Source organism: Mycteria americana, chromosome 11 (assembly GCF_035582795.1).
Source record: "Mycteria americana isolate JAX WOST 10 ecotype Jacksonville Zoo and Gardens chromosome 11, USCA_MyAme_1.0, whole genome shotgun sequence".
In the NCBI taxonomy this organism is placed as follows: Eukaryota; Metazoa; Chordata; class Aves; order Ciconiiformes; family Ciconiidae; genus Mycteria; species Mycteria americana.
Window position 1 is genome coordinate 17,539,109 of NC_134375.1, and position 23,378 is coordinate 17,562,486.

General features: G+C 41.4%; 1 protein-coding gene across 22 annotated transcripts in view; it reads left to right on the plus strand.

The window, feature by feature from the left end:
- The window catches only part of MAGI1 (membrane associated guanylate kinase, WW and PDZ domain containing 1), a 361,904-nt gene that overhangs the window by 258,322 nt on the left and 80,204 nt on the right, over positions 1 to 23,378 (plus strand). For all 22 annotated transcript variants that reach the window (XM_075513672.1, XM_075513674.1, XM_075513675.1 and 19 more), the window contains exon 3: positions 11,398 to 11,517. In XM_075513672.1, the coding sequence (XP_075369787.1) occupies positions 11,398 to 11,517 (120 nt within the window). The remainder of the gene's footprint in view (positions 1 to 11,397; positions 11,518 to 23,378) is intronic.

The window sequence follows — 23,378 nt, forward strand, 5'->3', positions numbered from 1 at the left end:
TGCCAGACAGTTGCATGAGGATAATTTTTGTGTGCTGCTTATTTATGTTGGATTCAAACCAGTGACGGTGGGGACCTGGAGATACTTTGGAATTACTCACCGCAGTGAAAGCAGGAGCTGCTGGCGTTACGGCTCTGTGTGGCATCTCGTGTTGTCTGTTGGCCAGTCAATACCCAGAGGGCATTGGTAAACCAGCAAATGAGTTTAAAATGGCATTTAAAATTGGGGCACTTGCAGAAAATGATTTGCAAGAAGCTAATAAAATGACAGAGTGTGTAATGTGATGGAATGATTGTTTTGTGTGAATGCAGAGCTGTAAATGCCTACACAGGGACATTTAACAGAGAGAAGGTATAAGTAGAAGTCATCAGATGAAATGAAGCAAAGACCATTTAAGCCAAACACTATGTCATTGTCCCCAGTTTAAGCACTGAAGTATTTTATAGGGGTGGTGCTTAGCTTCAGAAAGGCAGAGTAAAGCACCCTGTGGGTGTATATCCTATGAAATTCATAGGTGATGACAGGATTGGGAGGCAGGGTTTTTATTATTTGTGTACAACTGAAAAAGCAATAAAATAAATGGAGAAGCCTGTATACATTATCAATAGCATGACAGTTAGCTTTGGACTGCAGAGATGCAGAGTTATGCGCTGCCTAACCAGCAGACTTACTATACCAGGGAATGTTTTAATTAAAAGTGAGGAAAATGTATCGTAACTTGCGTTTTCTTTAGTATTTTAATGCACTTACAAAACTATAAGGATTAATAAGCTCTTTCTGTGTTAGAGCTGGGGGTGTGGAATTTACAGCAAGGGAACTGTAGATAGTAAAATATTCTAATAGTTTTTATTTTGGTGAGGTAAGAAAATAATTAAAATTAATATATTTGTTTTCTTTTACATTTTAACACTTCCAATTATAAATAGGGATGAATCCGAAACTCAAACAACAATCAATTTCTCAATATTTGGCATTTTTTCAGCATCCTGAGCAGTTACCTAATCACAACATTACAGAAAGTGAACCAGGAGAATGTTTTCAACCAGCCAAAGCATTAACAATCATGAAGAACAAAAGCATGCTGTGCATACAGAGCTACTGAAAAAAAAAAATACAGAAATTGGTAGCAGTTAAGAACAGGTAAAATTAAGGGACAGGATCTGTAGGGAATAGTGCCTAAATGCGCATATTGCTGGGTAGATTTGCTGTCTGTTCTAGTCCTTCCCTTGAGTTTTACAGTAAGTGCATCCATATGGCTACATAACTGCGTGTTTCTATAATCTGCATACTTCTTGCTATATCTGATACGTTTGCATTTATTGGTTGGTATTGAATATGAAGCTGGAAAACTACTAAGCAAGGGTCAAGGAGGATTTGTCAGGGAACAAGACCCATCTGAACCAAGGGTTGGTGAGTGGGCAGAGCCAAAAATGGAAGAGCCACAGGAGATTCGTGGCTTTCTAAGAGTGTGATGAGGTTATCACAGTTGGAAGTCCATTAGGTTTATAGCATTTCGTGGCTCTGGGCTAGGGGGAGAAATTATACCATGGAGACAGTATCTCCAGTGTATGTTGTTCAGGGAAAAAGGCTGGTTTAAATAACTATATTGATGTCCTGTGGAAGTGTGATGGAACGGTGTTCTGTTTTTAAAAAAAACCCTCTCTGAGTATCTCTTTTCAGTAGACTGGATGTGGTCACTGAAACAAACTTCAGGCAATGCCTCGGAGATAAATGTGTAAGTTGTATATGGCTCTTTCTTTCTATGGTGGAATTTTACAGAGATTAGACTAATGAACTGATCTAGTTTTAGGCACATGCTGTTAGGTGAGGTGTTTTATTAAGACTTTTAACTGCAAATTAAAGGTCTGCTAGAAGGGCAGTTAAAGTCAACAGAAAGAGTTTTATATCACACCCAACCAGGGATGACCCACATTGTGTTGTACTTATCTGAGCGTACAAACAGCCTCGGAAGACAAACAGCAAGGGAGGTAAGTAATCTTTGTTGAGGCAGCTGAGCTAGTGGACGTCAAATAATCTCCTATTTATTACTATAGCTTTAAAGTGCAGAATATCTTTTCATGGAGATGTGTGCACATATGTATGCAGATGTCAAAAGCAAACATTGTTTTTTAATAAAAACTGAATTGAAATACTGCAGGTGTTTGGTCTGTGTTGGATAATCGATTTATTACGAGCTTTATTACAATATCTGTTTATAGGACACATCTGAAGCCTTGAAGTAGAATAGAAAATATGATACCTCGTTTTGGGGAGATTAAAATCTTTTTGCATCCAAGTTTTAAAGAAAAGAGAGAAGTTTTTTCCTTCCAATAATTGTGGCAGTTTATGTAGTACTGTCGTTGTGGGGAGCAAACAGGCAGCCTTGCTCCTGGGAAGATCTACTGCTCACTGTGAGACAGATTTACACATATATGGCTAGCAGTAGTTTCTGATGTGGTTTTTTTGTTCTTCCTTTGGTTACAATAGTCACATATATTGCCCAAACAAGTTTTCATTATTTTTTTTGTTTTAAAAATCCAAGATAAAACTGTCCATTGTGTTCTTGTTCACTGTATTTCTGCTTAAAGACTCCACTGCATGTCTTCCACCAAACTGGGAAATTCCTCCAGTACTTCATGGTGGGTGAAAGGGACTGTGCAATGTTTACCAAACCCTTAAGTTCTCCTGGAAAGCCACTGAACTCAACCTGTCTGACTTGCATGGTTTTGTGTCTCTCTTTGCCCTGTGCCTTGGGAATTCATCTTGTGACAGTTTGCAGTACGCTCAGTCCCGAGCGCTGTTTAGGCCCCTCATCTTTCCCAAAGCCCTCTCCTCCCAGTCTTCTGTCTCTAACATTAAGCAAAAGGTTTGAGAGTGTTTTATTTTTTACCTTCTGTTATTCTACTCAAATATGACCTACTCAAAACTTGTACCAAGCCACACGAAGATCCAATAGTTAATGAAAAACAATTTTTAATACTACACTGTCTTAAGCTCAGCCACAGCCAAATGTGACAGGGAGCTGATGGGTGGTTTTTTTCTCAGCAGCAGGGTGCCTCTACTGACCAGTTCACAGCTTGGTTTTAATGCTAGCCCTTGACTTAGGAAACTCTCAGACTGGGCTACACCTTCTCTTTGGCAATTTGTAGAAATCGGATAGCTTTGCAAGTAGCCATGGAAAAAGCCCATATAAAGGAAGATAGGTTGTACCTCCAGATAAACTACTTCCTATAATGTGAAAGTATAAATCAGACAACGAGGTATTTGTTTAAAAGTGCTGTTTGCGTGGGAGCGACCCTACATCCCAGGACTCCCGTGACTTATTTCAAAGTACATTTTAAGCACTCACCCCCACACACAGCTTTGGCCTGTTGTATTTAGTATGGATGTGCACATTCGTATGGAATAGTCATCTTAATCCACGTTGTGCTTTCCCATAGCTGCTCTGGGCATGCAGTGTAGAGCGCTGCTGGTGGCTCTCCAGGGCTGATGGCTCTAAGGCTTGAGATGGCTGATGTGGGGCAGCCCTGAGCAAGTGCTACAGGGATCAGGTCAGGCTTGGATTGAGATAGTCTGGAGTGAATGATCTACAGGATTAACAATAACCAGCTAATAAGGGCGCTCTCTAATTATCCAGTGTATGTGTTTAATTTACCGTCTTCAGCTGTAGCCTTTTCCAAGATAGACAAAATTTCTACTGAAAGTAAGTATGACAATTTTTACATAGAAGAAAGGTGGTCCTTTTGAAATAAAGGTGTGTGTCATGGTTGTAGCATTATCTAGACTTCTAAAAATGTATATATGAGAGAAACTGTATATAAATGCAAGTATATAATCACCCTGTTAATTTACTTGCAGCTAATTTCACTTCCCATAAGTCACATACACACTTACACAAATGGCAATTTTCATTCATTTCTGTGCCAATATTTAAAAGCAGAACATTACAGTGCAATCTCATTACTACAGCTTTATTGATTTATAAAATTACACTTTATTACACTGATCCATATATTAGAAAGAATAAAACTGTGCATAGTTACAGCTAAGGTCTTCTCACCAAGGAGGTACATAGTTTGCTTTTTCATCAGTAGTTCACAATTTAAATTAGTGGATGTCATGCTGTTGGGCTCCGTGAACACAGGATTAATGGCAAACTCATTAGTTCATGAAGTTTAATCTTCTTGGTGGGCGTCCCGCGTTGTGGGAAATGAGAGGGATTCGGCTGCAGGTGTCTGGTGAGGTAACAGCAATCACTCAAAGAGAGGGATCCAGAAGGCGGACTGCTGCTATTGCGAACCCAAGAACATTTATTATTTATGTTTTATTTGATGCTAGAATACTCTTTTTTCCTTAGGAGAAAGCAAATAAATGCTCTGAAGGACACATGAAGAGGTTGTAACTGCATTAGCAACTGCCACGCTGCTGTAGTACCATCGGTGGTACTTTCCCAGGTCAGGGAAGTGCTGCTGTATTTGAGTATTTGGCAAAGACCTTAAACAGGTCTTTTTTAAGTGGCTTTCTTGGGGAGTATGGCAGGTTTTGTACCCTTACTTCTTCTAGTCATCAGGTAATTATCAGTTTCTTTTAAATTGATATTATAGTCGAGAGCGAACCCCCTCATGCTGAATTGGCTTTGTGTAGCCACAGCACGGTGTTTCACGACACATACAAACGAGCTTGCAAAGCCCCAACGCAGCAGCAAGTTATTTTTGTCCCTTTTAATCTGTTAGACCCTGATCCTGATCTGTAGGGTTTCCTAAATCCCATTGATTTCTCTAGAATTAGGCTCCTGAAGTCCTTTGAGAGCCTGGGTCTGGCTGATCTTGTGCTATAAAACGGAAACAAACCCACTTTCTCTACCTCAAAATGCTATAAGGATAAATGTGTTGAAGATTAGCAATGTTCTTATTTGGTGGCAGCGAAGGCCACAGGAATACCCAAAATAGATTTAAAAGGGACAAAAATAACTTGCTGCCTGGAGGGTATACAAACTCCGAGCCGTTGCTGTGCAGCTTGGCTGAATCGCTTCTCCAGGGAGGCTCCAGGCAGTCAGTACTTCTTTGAGAGAAGGGGCCAGAGAGATGCAACTGGACACAGCGCCTGAGAAAGAGGGAGAGCGGCTTTTACATGCTCTGAGGGTCAACCTGCCACTGCTCGTGTGCGTGGCCGGCAGTCCTTTGAGCAAGAGAGGATCCTTACAAGCTGCTGCTGTGGGATCCAGCTTTGGCCACTTAGTGTTGCTGGAAAGGCTGGTGGGAGCAGAAGGAGATATTGAGGTCTTTGTACAAATCCCTTCCATCTCCCCCTATAGAAAAAAAATTACGTTAGACCACAGCCATGAAATGCATTTCTCTCTGAAATGAGTCTGTAGAAAGACAGGTTTGTCTTGGTCAGCTGTTTTCTGGGTCTAATCAGTCATTCCTGCTGACCACAGTGACAGAAATTTGCTTTTAGTACTGCAGTTATCTGTGTGGCCAGGAAGAGTCAATCAGCATCTGTTCCTGCGCACGCATCATTAGCAGAGCTGTGAATTAATTTCTAGCGACAGACCACATTCTCCTTTGGACTGAATTTCTACTCCGCCACCAAGACACTTTGAATGCTTGTCACATTCTTGTGGCTTATAGGTATCAAGTCACTGGCTAGAGAAGGGACAGACAACATTTAAAATCCCAGAATGAGCTTCCTGAGTTTCGATTTTCAGGAGAAATTTGTATTTATAAGTCAACAGACTAGACCTTTCTGAAACATCCATTTCCTCATGTAGTTACAACTATAAATTACCCCTTACTCCTTACCATAGGCAAGTGGGGGGACACACATGTATAATGGATAGCATAACAGTGTCCAAATACAATTCCTTCTACTGCTGTTGAAAAAAAAACAGTCAGTAGTCTTAGTTTGGATAACCCCAGAAGTCAATAAGATGAAGTAGTTCTGTGTACAACGTTTTCTTACAGATAGGTTCCACTTTATTTTTTGTTAACGTAGATATGGCTATTTCTAATACTGTGCTGCAGATAAGTTCTGCCTTAAGCTTGGCTGCTAATCAAGTTGCCTCTTCTGGAGACAGACCAGGTTGTCTCTGTCTTTTCCCTTCTCCGCTTGCCATTAGCAGATCTGTGGAGTTTGTCCTGCCTTCCAGTTATCTAGCACCGTAGGTGACAGATGCAGGAGAGCCAAAGCAGGCGCTCCAAATTATCCTGTGACATGAGGGAAGAAGGTGACCTCTAAACACTGTGCAGAGGGAAGAGGGGCTGTTTTCTCAATATGCTTCTTCCTTGGCAGCTGAAGATTTTTTTTCAGTGTAGGTGATGAGAGGAGTCTCTTCTTGCTGAATGAAGAAAATACCAGTCTTCGAGAGCAATGGCAAGAACAGCATCCTTCCTTCGAACCCACCTGCAAATAGCCTCTCAGCAAACCCCCACAACAGCGCTTGGCGTTGCAGCTTCGTGGGTCACTAGCAGCCCTGTACACTTCACGTTAAAACCTTGTTTACTACAGTTCCATTCACCTGTGGTAACCACCAGTGACTTGAGTTTGTATAAAATACGGTTGTAGCAACTGTATCATTACTCTGAGTGTACAACTCCCACGTTATCTGTCATTTTAAGAGAAGCTGGTCAGTGGAGATGAGGAGCAAATGACTTGTGGTTTGATCAGCTATATTTTGGTGGCTCACCAGGTTTTCATTGCCAGCCAGTGGAATTGGATAAGGAGTTTGCAGAAATCATTGCTTTGCAAATGGGCGATGTTGGTGTTCTGCACTTGAGAAGTCAACTTCTGAATGACTTGCTAGGGGCTGTTTTGGCGCATGATAACAGAATTACTGCTCAAGAACTGTTTTTGTTTTGTTTTAACAAGAAAGTAATTGAAGTGACTACGGCCCCTTTGAAGTCTTTATAATAAGCAAAGATTCTGATTAATTTAGCAGCAGGGCATCAGTGGCTATTAACAGCTTAACATGAGGCCCTGGTAGATTGATAAGGAGCTAAACAGCCCCTGAATCACATATTAACAATCTGGCCATACTATAATTGAGGCTCATGTTGGGTAATTGTCAGCATGCTTGATAGGCAACACAACAGCAGCAGCTATTTGTCTTTTAAATGGGCACTTAAATTATTCAGAATAATAGTTGATAGTCATCAGTACATCTGAGCCACAGTCCAGTTATTCTAGGCATGGATGACAAGCTTTAGTTTTAGTCTAGGCATGGATGACAAGATTAATTAGCTTAAGTACAGCACTGGACCCTGTGTGGGCAAACTCACCTGTGTCTATAAGCAATTTCTCAGGTGGGGTCTCCAGCCCATGATGAGATCCCTCTTCTGTGGCCCAAGCATTAGTGGTGCATAAATAAACTAGGATGCAGCTAGCTCGGGTGTGATAACCAAACCACCAGCCAGGCAAACGTTTCACCTAGCATCTGAGCCACCCATGTTATATGTAGTTTTACCTCCCCAGACCAAGAGAGAAGGTAAAACCTGCAATGCTAAGCAGTAGCCTTATTTTTATTTATTTATTTTCTTAAGTCTGCTGTGGTTGCAGAAGATTTGAGCAATTCCCCTGTGAATTTAATGTCTCTAACTAGTTTTATATGTTGTGGGACATTCTAGCCAAATAAGAGTGAAAGTTTATGAACCATTAAATGTGCAGAAGGAGACGGTAACCACTCCATTGCTCCTCCAGTTCCTTCTTCTTGTAGCATTAACAATTCTGAGCTAGTCACACAGTGAGACATAGCTCAAATTAATTAGCTAAATTGGTACCTAATGGCAATAAGATTTGATGCCACTTAATATTTCAGTGCAAACATGGCAGGCAGGTTAACGTATTTAAATATGATTGGCTCGCCTTTTCTAGTGGAGTATCTTAACTCCTATTTGGGCCGTCTGCAGCACTCATTGTGCTCAATTAATTCTGCCATTAGCAGTGGTCTGATCTGCTATTAGCTCTGATAAAATGTACAGTCATCTCCATAGCCCTCTCCTTCAGCGATGACCATCCTGTGGTAAGGATGCTGAAATGCAATTTAAAGGAGGAGGGAGGAAGGACACACACGCTATGCTTTGTACATAATTAAGTCACATTAATGATGAGAGGCTTAATTACAATTTAGAGTTTATCAGCAGAAAGCTCCAGTGGTAGCTTGCAGCCTGCGATGGTGTTGGGCTGTGCACATGCAGGCTGCACAGTAGTCGAGCAGTTGTTTCAGGCCGTGGAAGGGCTCGGGGTGGAAGGTGCTGATTATTCTTAGCGTCCTGTGCCTGAGAAAAGTCATCGAGTTTGCTTACGCACCTCTTGGTTTTCTTTTCTTTCCCTCTTTCTTTCTGCCCACCCTCTCCCCCCACCCCCCTTGTGAAGCAACCCTTCTGGCTTTGTTGTAAGTGTGGTTTGTAATCATTGTACACATCCCAGATGGTTCATGAAAACTCTTTGAAATGCCATCTGCCAGGCGTGTGTCCAGCCGGCAGCCTGTCATTCTGCTACAAGAAAAACGGAGGCGGGTTTTCCCTTCCCCCTGCCTTTCTGAATTGCATTCAGTAACACTTGCTCAGATGTGAAGCAGGATAACAGCCCGAGCATCTGCAAGCAATCTTTGCTCTAGACAGCAACATGGAAAGTTGTTGGGTTTTTCGCCTTCACCCAGATAAGATATCCTAACCGGTGTAGTTTTTATTTTCCCTCTGTTTGTTGCTGGAGACTGGCGCGAGGTGACAAATGTTATCTCTGTGATGTAATGTTTTTCTTTTACGCGGCGACTTGGCGTTTCTAATGCATTCAGCGTGTGTTGCAGGCAATCGCGCTGATAGCAAGCACATCTGCGATTTTTTGACTTGAACATATTCAGGAAATTAAGAACACTGAGATGAAACAAATAGATCCATTAAAATGGCTCAGAGGAATTATGGCAGAGATATAATTGTCATGTCAAATAGGCAGCCAGCACTAGTAAACTGCTGACTGCAATTTCACTGCTATAAAAATTCAGAAGGAAAAAAAAAATTATTAATAAATACTCTCTGTGGGAAGATATAGATAAAGAAAAGAAGGAAAAGAAGAAGGCTTTAAAAGATAAAATGAAATGAATCCTGAAGTTCCCTGATCTTTGTGTCTTATGAATGTGTGTTGTCAGTTACTGGGAAAAAGTATGTCCCGATCTTTGTCATTCGGCTCGCGTGCCGCATGGCTCAGGGTGACGTTTGACTGATGCACTGGCTGAGGAGCACTACAGAGTCGAATTCTCACTTCCATTGTGCTCCAGGCATGGGACAGCTCCAGTGCATCCTTGGACGTACTTACTGCTGAAGCTTTTCACTCGTCCTCCTTACCTCTTGTGGGCCTGGTTTAGGGGAACCTGGCGGGGGTCAAGAGCCACGATGTCCTGGTGAGGGTCCTCACAGCCTGGACATCCACAGCAATGTTGGTGCTCAGGGAGGAGGTGCTGCATCCAAGCTGCCCCTTCATCCTGGGTGCCTGCATGCTCCTTGCATGCCAGGGAGGGACCTGTGTGGACATTGCCCGCGCAGCCTCACTGCCTGCCTTTAGATGGAAACGCAGGTGCTCGGGCAGAGAGAGGCATGTGGTGCAGTTCCAGTATTTCTCTGGTCTAGATCTGTGAAAGACATCTGTCCTCTGTTACAAACTACTTGGTAAAAATCATTATAGTTTTACTGTAAGGATTCAAGAATACAAAGAATGCAAAATTGAGTCCTTCCAAATAGGAAAGAGTAATTCTGCTAGTAGGGTGAAGATATCCATCATCATTTCCATCCTCTTTTTTGGTTTTCCTCCTCCTGCCTTCACCCATTCATACAGTTCCAAGAGAACGAATGATAGAAAAAGCATGGGAATTTATAGACTCTCTGAAGGCTGATGGTAAATCATAAAAAAAGAGAGAAAGTTTCTATTTTGAAACAAGAAATGGTGGATGTTAGAGAGTGGATGTCTATTAAGGAAATTAATTTAGTGATGGTCTTTCAAGGGTGTCACTCTGTCAAGACTGACCTCTTGAACAGTCTCTCAGATGAATAGGGCATAAGCAGACTTTCCGCTTCCCTGGCAGTTGAGGAAAACACTTGCCAGATGCAGGCATGGTAAATTCATGCTCTTTCAACTTCTGAGAGCTGGAATAGAATCTTCCCAATTAGTTTCCAGAAGCTTAGCTTCTTTATACTTTCTTTGGTCCTTTTATAGAGGGTTTAAGAAATTGTATGCACTGAGAAGGCACGGCTCAGGGGCCGGAAGAGTCCCACAGAAGTGAGAAATCATGCTTCATTAAATGTTAGGTATGGTTTCCACATCTCTAAAGTTATTCCCAAGCCAGCAGACTGGTTGCGGCCACAGCACTCAGATACCTCCAACTCTAACGCTGCTCTTTCTTCTAAAGTTCAGTTTCCTGTACCATCTGCAAATCTGTCATTTATATTTAATCTCAGATGTACCGAATCCAGCCATCTCCTAGCCTCCGGAGTCATGGAAAATAAAGGCTATTGAACAGAAATTGATCCTAATCAATTAAGCTGTGCTCAGTGACCTAAAATGCAGTGGCCCAAGCCATCTTAGCAAAAAGTCATGAAATGACTCATCTTACACCATGCTTCAAAAGCTGTAAATTGGTCAGAAGGGAGAAGAGTTTCAGAGCTGGCAGAGTAGCAGTGATCAGAGCCCCGTTATCCATGGGTACTATTAAAATTGTCAAGTGCTGGAGAGAGATTCAGTGTGAATTATTACTCAAAGTATTTCTTGAACTGGAATGAACTTATATGTGAACTTCTGTGAGAAGAGTTTGCAGGTTGTGTCTTTAGTGAGCATGTGTGAACGGTGCATCCAAACTGTCTCATGGTACTTTTTAATGCTGAATAAAAAATAATAGCATAAATAGAGATAAAATATTAAGAACAAATAAGGGAGAAAAGATCTTTATGATCTGAAAGAATATTTGGTGAGATAAAGTGATACAGAAATAATGGAAGCTAGAAAGACATTGCCTTATCTGAGAATACAGATTACAGTTTTAGTGAAGTTGAAGTATGAGAGACTGTGCTAATGGCGAGAAGGTAATTGCTGGCATATTCCCAGATACCGAACTCTTCCAGCTGTGTTTCTGCATGTGATATGAGAGATTTCTTTGCCAGAGAGTCTTTCTGGGAATATCAAAAACACTGTTGTTGGGTGGAACAACTGGTACCACCAGCTCAACCTGTGATCTATGCCTTGTCTTGTTTTTATGTGGACTCCTAACTTCTATCTGAACTTGACGCTGCTCTCTGTGTAGCTCACCGAATTGTATTTTACAGATACTGTTGGATCTTTATGATCATTTTTTATCGTCCCTTTTAATGCTTGATAACAAAACAACTATATTAATGTGCTAATTTTTCCTTTCAGGCACAACCCGCCCTCCAAGAGAAGGAGAAGTGCCTGGTGTGGACTATAACTTTCTGACTGTGGAGGAGTTTCTGGAGTTGGAGCGAAGTGGGACCCTTCTGGAAGTAGGAACTTACGAAGGTATGGAGCCACGGGTGGTGAAAAAGCACTTCAAATAACTGTGGTAGGACACCAGACTTGCAACACCCTCGCTCGTGTTATCCAGCTCGAGTTAGGACCTCACTTTCCATCGTAGCGCTCTACTTTGCTTTTCTCTATGTACCCTGAGAGAGAGAATTCCTAGATTGCTGTGCTTTTGTCTTTTCCCTTCAAGTTAACTACCTCAAAAGATTAACATCAGCAGGCCAGGAAAATCCAGTATGAAATCCAGTAACAAAATACTGAGGGAAGACAGCGTGGCCGTGAATGAAAATGCATCTTTTCTTCGTGTCCGCTATAGCCCATCTCCTTGTTCACATTTTCCTCCCTCCTGCTGTCTCTCTTTCCCTTCATGTTCCCAAAGTATACATCCTTCATCACCCAGTTGTGTCTCACTCTGCAGCTACATGATGTACTGCTTTTGGCCTTTTTTTTCTTATTTATTCTTCGATAATTACTTCTAACTTGGGTGATTGTGTTGATCCTTTTTACAGCACAGCTTTACAAACAACAGCACTGAGACAGCCAAGGGGCACTGAAATGTCAGTAGGGTGAGAGCAGGAAAAAGATAGCTTTGACTTTCAAGAAAATGCAAGGCAAATTGGTCATATTTAGGTACACAATAGAATTTCTGTAACTGAACCTGCGATCTATATCTCCTTTAAATTGAAAACTCCTTTTAGGGTGGGTTTTTTCTTTTTTTCCTTTTTTTTTTTTTTTCCCCCTGGAGAACATTCAAATGTACTTCTTGAGAAGACAATGAAAAGAAATACGTTACAGGTTTGAAAGTCTTTCCAGTGTACTTCAACTCATTCATGTCATATTTGCGTTTGCAAGATGTTAAATGGGTCTTGTCGTAATTACGAGAAGTTGAAAAAGCCTTATTCTTGCAGCCATTAGTAAGTAACATGAAATATATTTTAAAATATGAGCTACACATAAATAGCTGATAGTCTTTGAAAAGTAGTCATCAAGTATGAACAAAAGAGATTGTGACATGTGGTTTTAGTTTTCAAGCTCTCAAAAAAAAGTCCTGAAACACTGTTTTTTCAGTCTACTTCTTTAAAAACTCCCTGTAAGGTCACCTTTAAACCTTGCACTTATTCCCAACTGCAGACAATTGCAGTGTCAAACCTGGTTTGCATGAAGATGCTAAATGTATAACTTGGTTTCACTCTTCCACCTCTCTGAGCTGATTAGCTCCATCAGCACCAATGCTAACGTTCCAGCAGCAGCACTTCTCCAAAATGAGCTTTTTCTTCTCCATGTTTCTAATTATAACACTAAATTAGTTTTCTTTGTCATGGTGCTCGAAATAGATCAGCTGAACTGCCTCGCCATTACTTCCTGATCGTATTTGTTCTGGTGACCTTTCCACTTGGAAAGACAAAATGGGTAACTGTCTGTAAGCTGGCTCCTGGGATTTGCTGGGAATTAGTTTTCAGGAAATGCTGTACCCATCTGGGACAGCTATAACATGGTAGTTTCATTGCTTATGTGATTATATGCAGTAGGAGCTAAACTGTTTAGATTTCATGGGTTGCTCTTTTGAGTTGCTGAAGATGATGTTGATTTCTCATGAGCCTAATGCGTATTTCATTTCTGTGGGTGATAGAAGTGTCTGAACTTTAAAGGAATAATTTGTCAGAAGTGCTGTGAAGCCTCTTTCCCCATTGACACCAGTGATGCTGGTGCATAGTGGTTCTGGAGAGCTGGCCCATGGAAGGAAAAATCAATAAGAATAAAGCAAATAATGATGATGCATGTGTGCACATATGCATCAAGACACATTATTATTTGATTGTAATGTGAAATAAATAAAGTCCATTTTTCACTTACAGCTTCAAGAAATGATTTTGCTGCCTTCCGAGATTTCTTTAATGGCTTTGTTGTACTTTTTTTGGAAATCTTATTTTACAACTGTATTGATCAAGACAGTGTTGATCTTGATTAGATCTTGGAAGATGGTGTGATTCAGACTCAATGCTGCAATCACCAGCAGTTTTGTCTATTAAAAAAAAAAATTCCGCCAAAAAACCCAGACCACAAAGTAAGTTAGACTTCTCATGTCCAAGTCTTTGTTATTGCCCACCTTTATGGTCTTAGATTACTTTAATTATCATTTGTTTTATGCTACATTTTGCTGCCCTGTTTGTTTTTTTTTTTTAACTGTACCACCATGATGAAGTTGATTGTATTTTTGACCCAGCCAGTGATGGCTTATTCTGAACCAGAGGGATGGAACCCAACAAAAGGAAATAAACTTCTATTTCTCTCTGGAGAATGATAAAATAATACCTTTAATGCATGGCTTTTATTATTAATAATGCTACCTATTGTACTGAGTATGAATCGAACAATTGCAAAGATAGGGTTGCTTTTTATTACAATGAAATTAGGTGATTTAGAGATGAAGGAAGAAGAATGCTATGGAATGGAGAGTAGCGATGATGAATGGGGAAGTTTTCGTGTGCCTGGCGCCACAAGCTCACGTGGCTCAAGCACGATGGTGGTTTGGGGTCAGGGTGGTCCCAAGGTCCCTCTGGCCCTTAATTTCTAAACATCTGCACGTGGTGGTGGTGGAGATGGATGTATGCTCTGTATTTCTGACCCAAATAATCAAGATAAAAGTTTTGGCATTACTGGATGACGTTTGTTTGCCTCTTGAAGGCATAAGGCCACCCAGATACTGGCACTGTCCTTGGGAAAAACCTTGCAGAAGAAGATGTAACACAAGCATTTGTTTAGTAACAGTTACTGAAGAGAACTTCTGGGGAGAAAGGTTAGAAAACAGGGTGCCATCAGAAGAGGGGTAATACACAGGACTTTGATGCTGATATGGATGCTATCGATTTGGAAAGAATAAAGACCAAGAAGAAGAGAACAGCTGGAAACCATAAAAGAGTAGGAGAGCGTATCAGGTTTTGAAAGAACAACCGGGGTTCTGAAAGTGCCGTGTTTGCAAAGAGAGGAACTCTAAGCTGAATAGGACAGAAAAGGTGTTGCCTACCTACTGGGCTGTATAATGTCATTATTGTCTCTTCTGGTGCACTGCAAATAGGTTCCTCTGGGCAGTTTCTGATTCACATCCCAGGGAATGCAGAGCAGACATGGCAGCTGCTTTTCTGGTCACCTGTCACCTCCACGGTGTGCTCTGCACCCAAAATGCTCCAAAAATCCGGATGAGGTGGGAGGGGGCATTTGCAAGCCTTAATTCCTGAGGTTTTCAGTTCCAGTTTTAACATGCTGATTTTTAACCATAAAGCCTAGAAACTTCTTTTTACCCTAATTAAAGCTACATGTTGATAACATGAATCCAGGAGCTGGAGCTGAAATCCTGGAAGACCTGCCCAAAGCTGCAATGCTGCACCAGTATTGGTGCTTTTTGCACCACGTGCATGCTGGTAAAGCTGCACGCAACGCGCTCAAGCCAGTTAGTAATTCCCATTGACAATACTCATTAGGAAGGAAAAATCTTTTTAGACTGCACATTGTCTAGGCCTTCTGGTGGATAGGAAACCATGGTAATTGTAATCTCAGGCATTTATTGACTGATCCTTCAGGGCATAAAATACTGATGGATGCATGGAAGTAATTGTGTAGGTTACTAATTATTTAGCAGTTACTTCTGCATTTGAATTGCAGGCTCTCACAGGGACCCCAAGGGAGGACTGTTTTGAGCAGAACCACAACTTCTAGATTTTATTCCCATTTCTTCCCCAGCTGCTGAGTGGCCCTGGGCAAATCAGGTGACTGCTCTGTACTTCAGGTTACTGGCCTGGAGAATATTAAAAAAACACTTACTTCTCTCTTCATTAATATTTCAGCAGATGCCCTGTGCCTGCAGTTATCTCCTCTTACAAACAGGAGGGAGAGAGTGGAAGCAATGGTATTTCAGAGGGCTGTGCTGAATGCAGCAGTGGGGATGGGCCCTGTGCAGAGATACACGGGGCCATTAGCATGGTGGCTGAATTTTGAATGGGGATGGCTGTGTCACCAGGGTCTGGCGAGGCTGTATTAATGAATGCCTGCCCAGCACTTAGTGATCCTCAAAAGAAAAAGTGCTGCACTTTATAACATGTGAAGGGTTATTACATTATAGCGCATTATTGTCAAGGCATCATCTTTCATTCTCAGGACAAGTGTTATGTGATTGCCAAGAGAAGTAATAAGTAATCTGCATTAGTCTCATGACTAAGATGTAATGGGGTGACTTGCTAGCATTTTTAAAGTGTATAAAACTAGCTACTGTAGACAGGGTCTCCGATTGTGGTACTTAATGAGTGTAATAAATTACCTTAATAGTGCAGTTAGAATTTCAGCTGAAGTAGAGAGGTGTATTCAGCAACATGCTTCAAATCAAGATGCCTTTAGCCTAATTTATCTGATGTGCTAGCTCTCCTTGGGTTTCTCTGCAGCAGCCCCACTCCCCCAGCTGCTTTAGCAAAATGGCTGGATTTTCTTTGCTGCATTTCTGGTGTCTTCGCAGCCTGTGGGTCTCGCCAACTTGGTACAGCCTTGAAATGAGTGCTGTGTCTGTGGCATGCAAAACATGACAGGAAGATTGGGCGACTAAGGGTGGCAGATGCTGGGGATGCCCATGCAGCGGAACAACATGTTCCGCTTAATAAGATAAGATCCGCTTATTAATGTCTCCGTACTACAGATTGACTCAATAAATCATAATGGCTCCTTTAGCACCGTTACAATGTATCATGTCGAATATCCACTTATTAACATCTGTGCGCTGCAGAAAGATTCTTGTTCTATCTTTGGCTTTTATACTTTGCTTTATTTTTTAAATTTTTTTTTGTAAACCACTAGTAAGAAAAAAAGCCAACATGTTCTTGTGTATGTGCATGACTATCAGTGTTAAGCATGAGTGCTGCTATGCTGAAGTGTCATCTGATAACAATGCTTCATTCTACAAACAGCTAAAGTGGTAGCTGAGTAACTCTCTCTAAAAGCAGATATTCAAATATCTGATAGGGCTTTAGAGTGGTTTTGAATTTCCTATGGCATTCCTGATTGGCTTCTCTCTGTGCACTTTCAATAAGAAGTTTTCCAATGTGAGCTCTGTCTGAAATTGTTCATTAGCAGTCCCACTTTTCACTGTTTTTTGACGCATCTTAAAACACAAACTTTGGGGGAAGAGGTTGTTCCCAAACACCTCTGGCAAAAAAGGATATGGTGAGTTGGTTGGTTTTTTCCTAAGTTAGATTTCAGGTTTTTTAAGGCATTATTTACTCTCTTAACTACAGTCTGATGTGTCGAAGGCTGTTCATAGTAGTCCATTGATAGATGGCAGCCAGGCACATTTCAGCATTGTTTCTTGGTACTGGATGTGCTCGGAACTGTCTCTAGAGTTGGCTGCTCCTCGCTGATGTTATCCAGCTCCTTTGCAGCTGGGCAGCCCTTCTGTGCCAGGAGGCAGCCCAGCCTCCGCGAGCCCTGGCATTTCCCTTCCACTGCAGAGCTCACCCCTCGCTGCGGGCTACAATACACACGCCACTGCCTTCCTGAGAGGCAGGGTGTTAATGGGGCACATCCTCATGGTGGGAGTATATACATAAATATTTAAGTATTTGCAAGGAGAGTTGCATATTGCAATGGCTTAGCGTGGCATTTTCTTGATTCCTACAGCCTTGTGCTAGGTAGGGTGTGTTCCAGCTGCTTCTGCTGTGTTCTCTGTATATACCATGCACAAGCACATGCCTATTTATGTTCCCTATGAATTTTTTTTAATCTATTTGCATGTGGATATAACAGTTGCTGTAATAAACGTGAGCTCAGGAAACACACTGAGCTTCCATAGCCATCTCATGCCCCATGCTACCAAGATCTTACTGCTTATGTGTTACTTTAAGTATCTTTGCTTTGTTTAGGCTTGTTAGAAATTTTCCATGCATTAAATGTGCTTGAACGCAGCTGTACATGAGTGTTGACAATAGCATGTGGCAATACCTAGTGATATCTCAACCCAGGAAAAATCAGAATAAATGAGACTGATTTGATCTGTAGGTGACTTTCTCCTATGCTGTCATTGCCTATAAGGACACTAATTGGACTATATGTTAGGTTTCAGACATAAATTGAAATGTGCATATTGTAACATTTTGACTAATTTAACAAGAAACCCAGACTGATCTTTCAGATAACCTCATGATTAATAACTGCAAAAATTGACAGAGAATCTACTATTTAAAGCAAATTGGATTTGCATGTATTGTAGGTTAATTTCTCCGAGATCTCTTTCGTTGCCTATGTTTTGCTTCCGATCCAGATGCCGTATCTGCGGCCGCCTCCCGGTTGCCTGGATACTCTGGATTTCCTCAAGGCAATTGCTAATCAATGTGCAGTTGCAGCTAGGTGAATCCCACAAACAGCAGCCAGATCTGTCATCTCAATGTAGAAATCTGTAGCAGAATGTGATCTGGGAAGAGAACAGACAAAACGCTGGAGCAGGAGCTCTGCTCCCAGGAAACAGTTCATCCTGTGCTAATCAGACACAAGCACTCTTGCTGGATGAGATGAGCAGCGGCTGTTCTGCTAAAATTAAGGGTCAATTGTTTTGGTCCTTATACAATGCAGAGAAGAGCAGCTGCATGTCGGTAAAGAAAACAATTACATTAATAATTACATTTAAAGTCTTCATGTCAAGGCCTTGCTTAATTTTGCTGCTTATCTCCAAGTCTCTTTCCCAAAATACCCATTTGCATCAATACGGTAAGCTATGAACTGCTTTTTAAAACATGAGCTGTTAATGGAGTCCTTGTTAACACAGAGTGGTAGCTTTGAAGATCAGATGCACTTCTCTTGGACTCAGGGTCCTCTGTGCTACACAGAGGCTTTTGAGTTTCTTGAGTGTTTTTATAATTGCAAAATGATGCTTCACAGTAGGCGTCAGTAAATTCAGAACTGCGAGAACTCTGCTCAGTACTTTACCGAGAGACAAATACACTCCACGTCCCAGGCCTTATCTCTTCACACCGGAAAAGAAAGACAAATTCTTGTCCCCTCAAAAAACCATAATAGCTACAGCAAAGCCAACACCTACAGATGAAAGTAACTGAAATACACGGTTTGCGACCACATTCTTCAGCTGGCGTTGTACCAATGCTCAAGCTCGTGCTTGACCTTGCACACAGCTCCTCTGCCTTCTTTCACCTCTCCGTTTCAGCTCTGCTGCCCTGTCCCCCCCAGCAGCCTCCGTGGTCTCATCTTCCCTCTCTGCAAGGTGAAACACCTACTTTCATATCCACTCCACTTTAGACCCTTTTAGATTGCGTCTCTGTTCTTGTGCATTTCTACCCATTCCAGAAACAGCATCTTGGATGGATGTAGTCCTTTCAACTCCAATTGAATTGAATGGTGATTGACAAAAGTTTGTATGGATTAGATTCATAGTTATTTTACTTAAGGGTAGCTGATGGGTGTATTTTTGTGAATTACATTTCAAATTCCAGGTCACATAAAAGTTGTAAGGTTTTCTGTGAATTTACTGCCCATCAGGGGAATATTTAATAAGAATGTTTTGCTATTCCGATGTATAAGAAAAGTTTTCCATTACCACTAGGTTTCTAAAATATAAAAAGAAAGTTCTCTTGGCTGACAGCGTTGCTTTAATTCGTAAGCTGCAGGACAGGGTGGAAGCTGCTGTAGATTGCTTTCATTGATTATGATCGCTGCCTGAATTGGCAGAGGAAGAAGTGTTATGATGATGAGAACTTGTCTTATTGTTGTGATTAGCTGTTACTAAAGTCTAATTACTGTGCGTGATGCTAAAATGTGTAAGCTGCTGACACTTAGAGATAAGGAGATGAAAAGAAATCAACTCATTCCAAATAGCTATTCTGATTTTTTCCATTATTATTGTTATTTTTGTGCACTCTCCAGAGTGGCGCTTTAGAGTGCATGGATTAAGTCATGGCTTTGGCTGTAAAAACTGCTATCAAACTTTGGTTGTGGTTAAATAAGCTTTAAGCACCAAGGGACTGAATAAAATAGCGGTTAGTGAAAGGTGATGACAAGGAATTCAGTTAATGGCATGTGCATCTGCTGAGTGAATGCATTGTTATTAGCTATTAATTTGGTTGCTGTAGGCAGGAACCAAATGTGACTGAGAAGAGGGTAAAGCTTAGGAGCTCGGTTCCCATAGGAATCAGATATGGGAAAGTGCTGTTTCTGCCATGCTGGCTGCTTCAAAACTGGCATTTCCACAGAGAAGTAGAGACTTCCCGCTGTCTTCATCAAGAAATCTCCTTCGTCTGCGAGATGGGCTGCTCTTTTCCAGCTTTGAGACATCATGTTAGGGACACAGTCCTCAGAAGTTTTGCAGAGCTTCACCTGAGCTTTTGGGGGAGCTGAGCACCCCGGAGAGTCCTGCCATAACTACTGTGCTGACTTTAGAAAATGTTTTGGGATCCTCTGGGATGGCAGATGCTTGTGTATGCACATGTAACGTGCTGTTAATAATTAGAGCTGATTGGATATTCAGTACAAATTACACTGGCTATGAAGTTAGCCCCTTTTTCAAGCTTACAAGTGGCTCACAAAACACTGTTAAAGCATATTTTTAAATGTATGTTTTTTCATAAACATTGACAGATTTAATTTGAACAAATAATGTTGGGTCTGAGTGTTTTAAAACTCTTGCTGGGCTGTTCACTGTCAGTTGTTAATGGTGCACATTTGGATGTCTTAGTCGCAGGGTAAATATTTTGTCTTTCTAATTTCTAGGATTAAACATGAGTTTCGATGATAATTTTAAGTGCCAGTCCCTCCTAATGTTGTGTCCCCTGCCCCCACGCCCAGGCCCACGTGCCATGTCTTCAAAAAGAACTGCTTAGAGAAGAGAAATAGGTCTGACTGCATCCAGCAAACGTGAGGAAAAGAGAGTATTTCCATTTTCTCTTGTTCTCCATGACACCTGGAAGCCGGGTTGAAGCTTTCTTTTGCAGTTTTTCGTCATGAGATGGGTTGTTTCTCAAACCTGTATGTCCTTGTGTGAATCTGAAGGAAGAGCTGTGATGTTTTGGAATATTGACTCAGGCTGAATCTGCCTCCTGTGGAGGAAAGAAAAAAGTTCAGCCCCAATGGCTGCATTTCCCATAGTCTGCAAAACAAAACCCACACATGCAGAGCCATGCTCAGTTTCAGGTTCATATTTGCTCTTTGTATATGTTCATACATTCTTGTACGAATCCTCTAAGACAGCACGCTGTGTTGGTAGAAAATAATTATTCGCTAATAGAAGTTCCAACAACCATGGCTGGTTTGAAAAATGACTAGTGATCTTGATGTAAGCAAATCTGAAATACTTTAGAGAAGCCTGTTTTTCTGCTGAGGAACAGCTCTCTGTGAACAGTTAGAAACTCCAGCCTTGCTTGTTGCTAGAAGAACTGAAAAAGAACAAAACTCAGAGATATCATCATATATTTCTCTTTAGTTGGAGGAGGGATGGTAACATCTGTGCTATGTTCTTGTCCAGGAGAAACACAAATGCAGAGTAGCAACATATATATCCCCTTCATTCATTTTGTTGCATCCATTGCAAAAAGATTTAACCATTTACAACAGACCTGAAATAAATTTTGCAAAAATAGTGATGTGCAGTGCCATAAATAAAAGCTGTTCTCACGTATATGCCACACATGTGGATCCCTCTGCTTGGCAGTTAACATCCTTAGAAAACACACGTTTGGATGGAAAAACAAAAAACAAAACCAAAAAACCCCAAAGTAGCAGCATTCTTGGGGAGAAATGCTGAAGAGGATAGGATGAGAGCAGGGTAGATTATCCTTTTTCTGCCCACCTGCCTTTGTATTTTCCCTTTGCACTCTCTTGCCCCCATTCCTCCTCTTTTTGCATAAAATAGTCCTGCAGTATATAGAGCATAAGAATCATTTCTCTAGCAGAGACTGCAACCTGCTTGAGGAGCCTCCATCCCCATTAGAGGCTCTTTCCAGAAGAAGTAATTTCCTTCTCCCTATAAATTATGCATCAATGTACATTTAAGATTCTGAAATGATGAACAGAAGATGAAAGCGTTGCAGAGTGTTGCTGTTCCTATGGAGCTGAATCCACGACGTTGTATACAGGCTCGAACACACCTTGTTAAGACAAGCCTGCACGTGTTGCTGTCCTAGTACTCCGGCTGTAAAAGCATGGAGATAGGAGCTCCTCTGACTTCTCCAGCCTCAGCTCTGTAAGAAAGACTTTTTCTCCTGTTGGAAGGCAGTGAGTGGGAAAGATAGCAACATGTGTCCAAATTGGTCTTCCCAGAAGGACTCTGCAAACCTGAGCCAGGGTGATTCCAGGTCTCCCTTGCTCCTGATATGTCCGGAGACCTTCCAGAGTCTCAGGTTGAGATCCGTGAGCGCTGGGGCATGCGTGATCCCTGTGGCCTTACCCTAAAGCTGACAACACGCACAGCTTCGGAGTGGTAAGGGACTTAGATGCTCTAAAGGGAAAGGCAACTCAGTCAGCTAAACAGGAGTTGAGGTAACCAACTAGTACTTCCAAACTGAAATAAGGATATGCCATTTTGAACCTCAAGTGTGTGATGGTTGAGCAGTATGAAATGCATTGGGTGAGTGGAACTACTGCATACAGCAGTGGGGCAGGTCAGTGCAGAGCTGCTTGGCTAACTTTAAACTCAGTGTCATAGCTCAGTGTATGAATGATGTTGTTGGCTTCTGCAACAAAAATACACATGCATATGTATAAAAATAAATGAAAAAGAAATCTTTTCTAGCGCAGATGAGGTTTTAAAGTGCCTCTGCACAATCTGCCTTTGGCATGTGGTTTCCATCTAGTGTAACAGGGGTAATAAAGGGGCATGTACACTTTCTGGGGAATGGATATTAAATATATAACGTAATTATGTATTGCAAAATTGAAAAATGCTTTCAGGTTATACATAGCCTGTGGAGATAGATGAAGAATGTAGTCAAATGTACATGTATATTTTAGAGAAGAATTTTGTGCTGCTGCCACAGTTGAAACTATATCCGTGCACCCCCACGTGGGTTTATACAAAGCTATATGGGAGAGCATCCTTTATATTTTGTCATGCCAGAGAGCATAGGGAAAATTTTTAAGTTCACCCTTGGAATCTGAAGGTGGCAAATGAAAATTATTAATTCTTGAAAGGGAAAATTTGGGGAGTTTTATGCAAAACCGTTGTATATCACAGATGATTGTATAAAAATTAAAAGATGCGCCTTGCAATAGGCCTGAATTCCTATAATGCCCGGTGCTGCAGGAACCGATTCCAGACCTGAGATTCCTGTGGAGCATTTCAGGGCAAGTCAAGCAGTACTGTGGTGTTTGAGGTGAAGTGAAACAGGAACAGTGAAATACCTCTGTGTGGTTCTGGCATCAATGAACCTGCACTTATTCTGTATTTCTTCCGTGGTCACTTAAAATGACAGCGAAGTATCCCAAGCACTTTGCACTGTTTGTGTCACGTCTGGTGATGGCTGCCAAGAGCTGTGCGTTTGCATAACTGTGGGTGCATTTCAGTCCCTTCAAGTTTTGCTTTAAGGTTGGTTGTTCACCTCTACCCAGGTTGACCCAACTGCTGAGTTTCCTTTCCTTTTCTCTCCTTTGACAAAGTTTTCTTTTAGAGAGAGAATAGTTTTTGCTTTTTAAATGCAACCTCCACCCTAAAAGAACCTGCGTATTAAAGCAGGCCGTCGAGCCTTTCATCACTTATCTGGGTGATAGCAGTCATGAATTTTTTATTTTCTGCAGGGCTCACTCCAGATCTGCCACAGCATTGTGTGGGTGCACACATGTAAAAAGGCTACTAATTGAAATTCAGATGTAACAAGATGAAG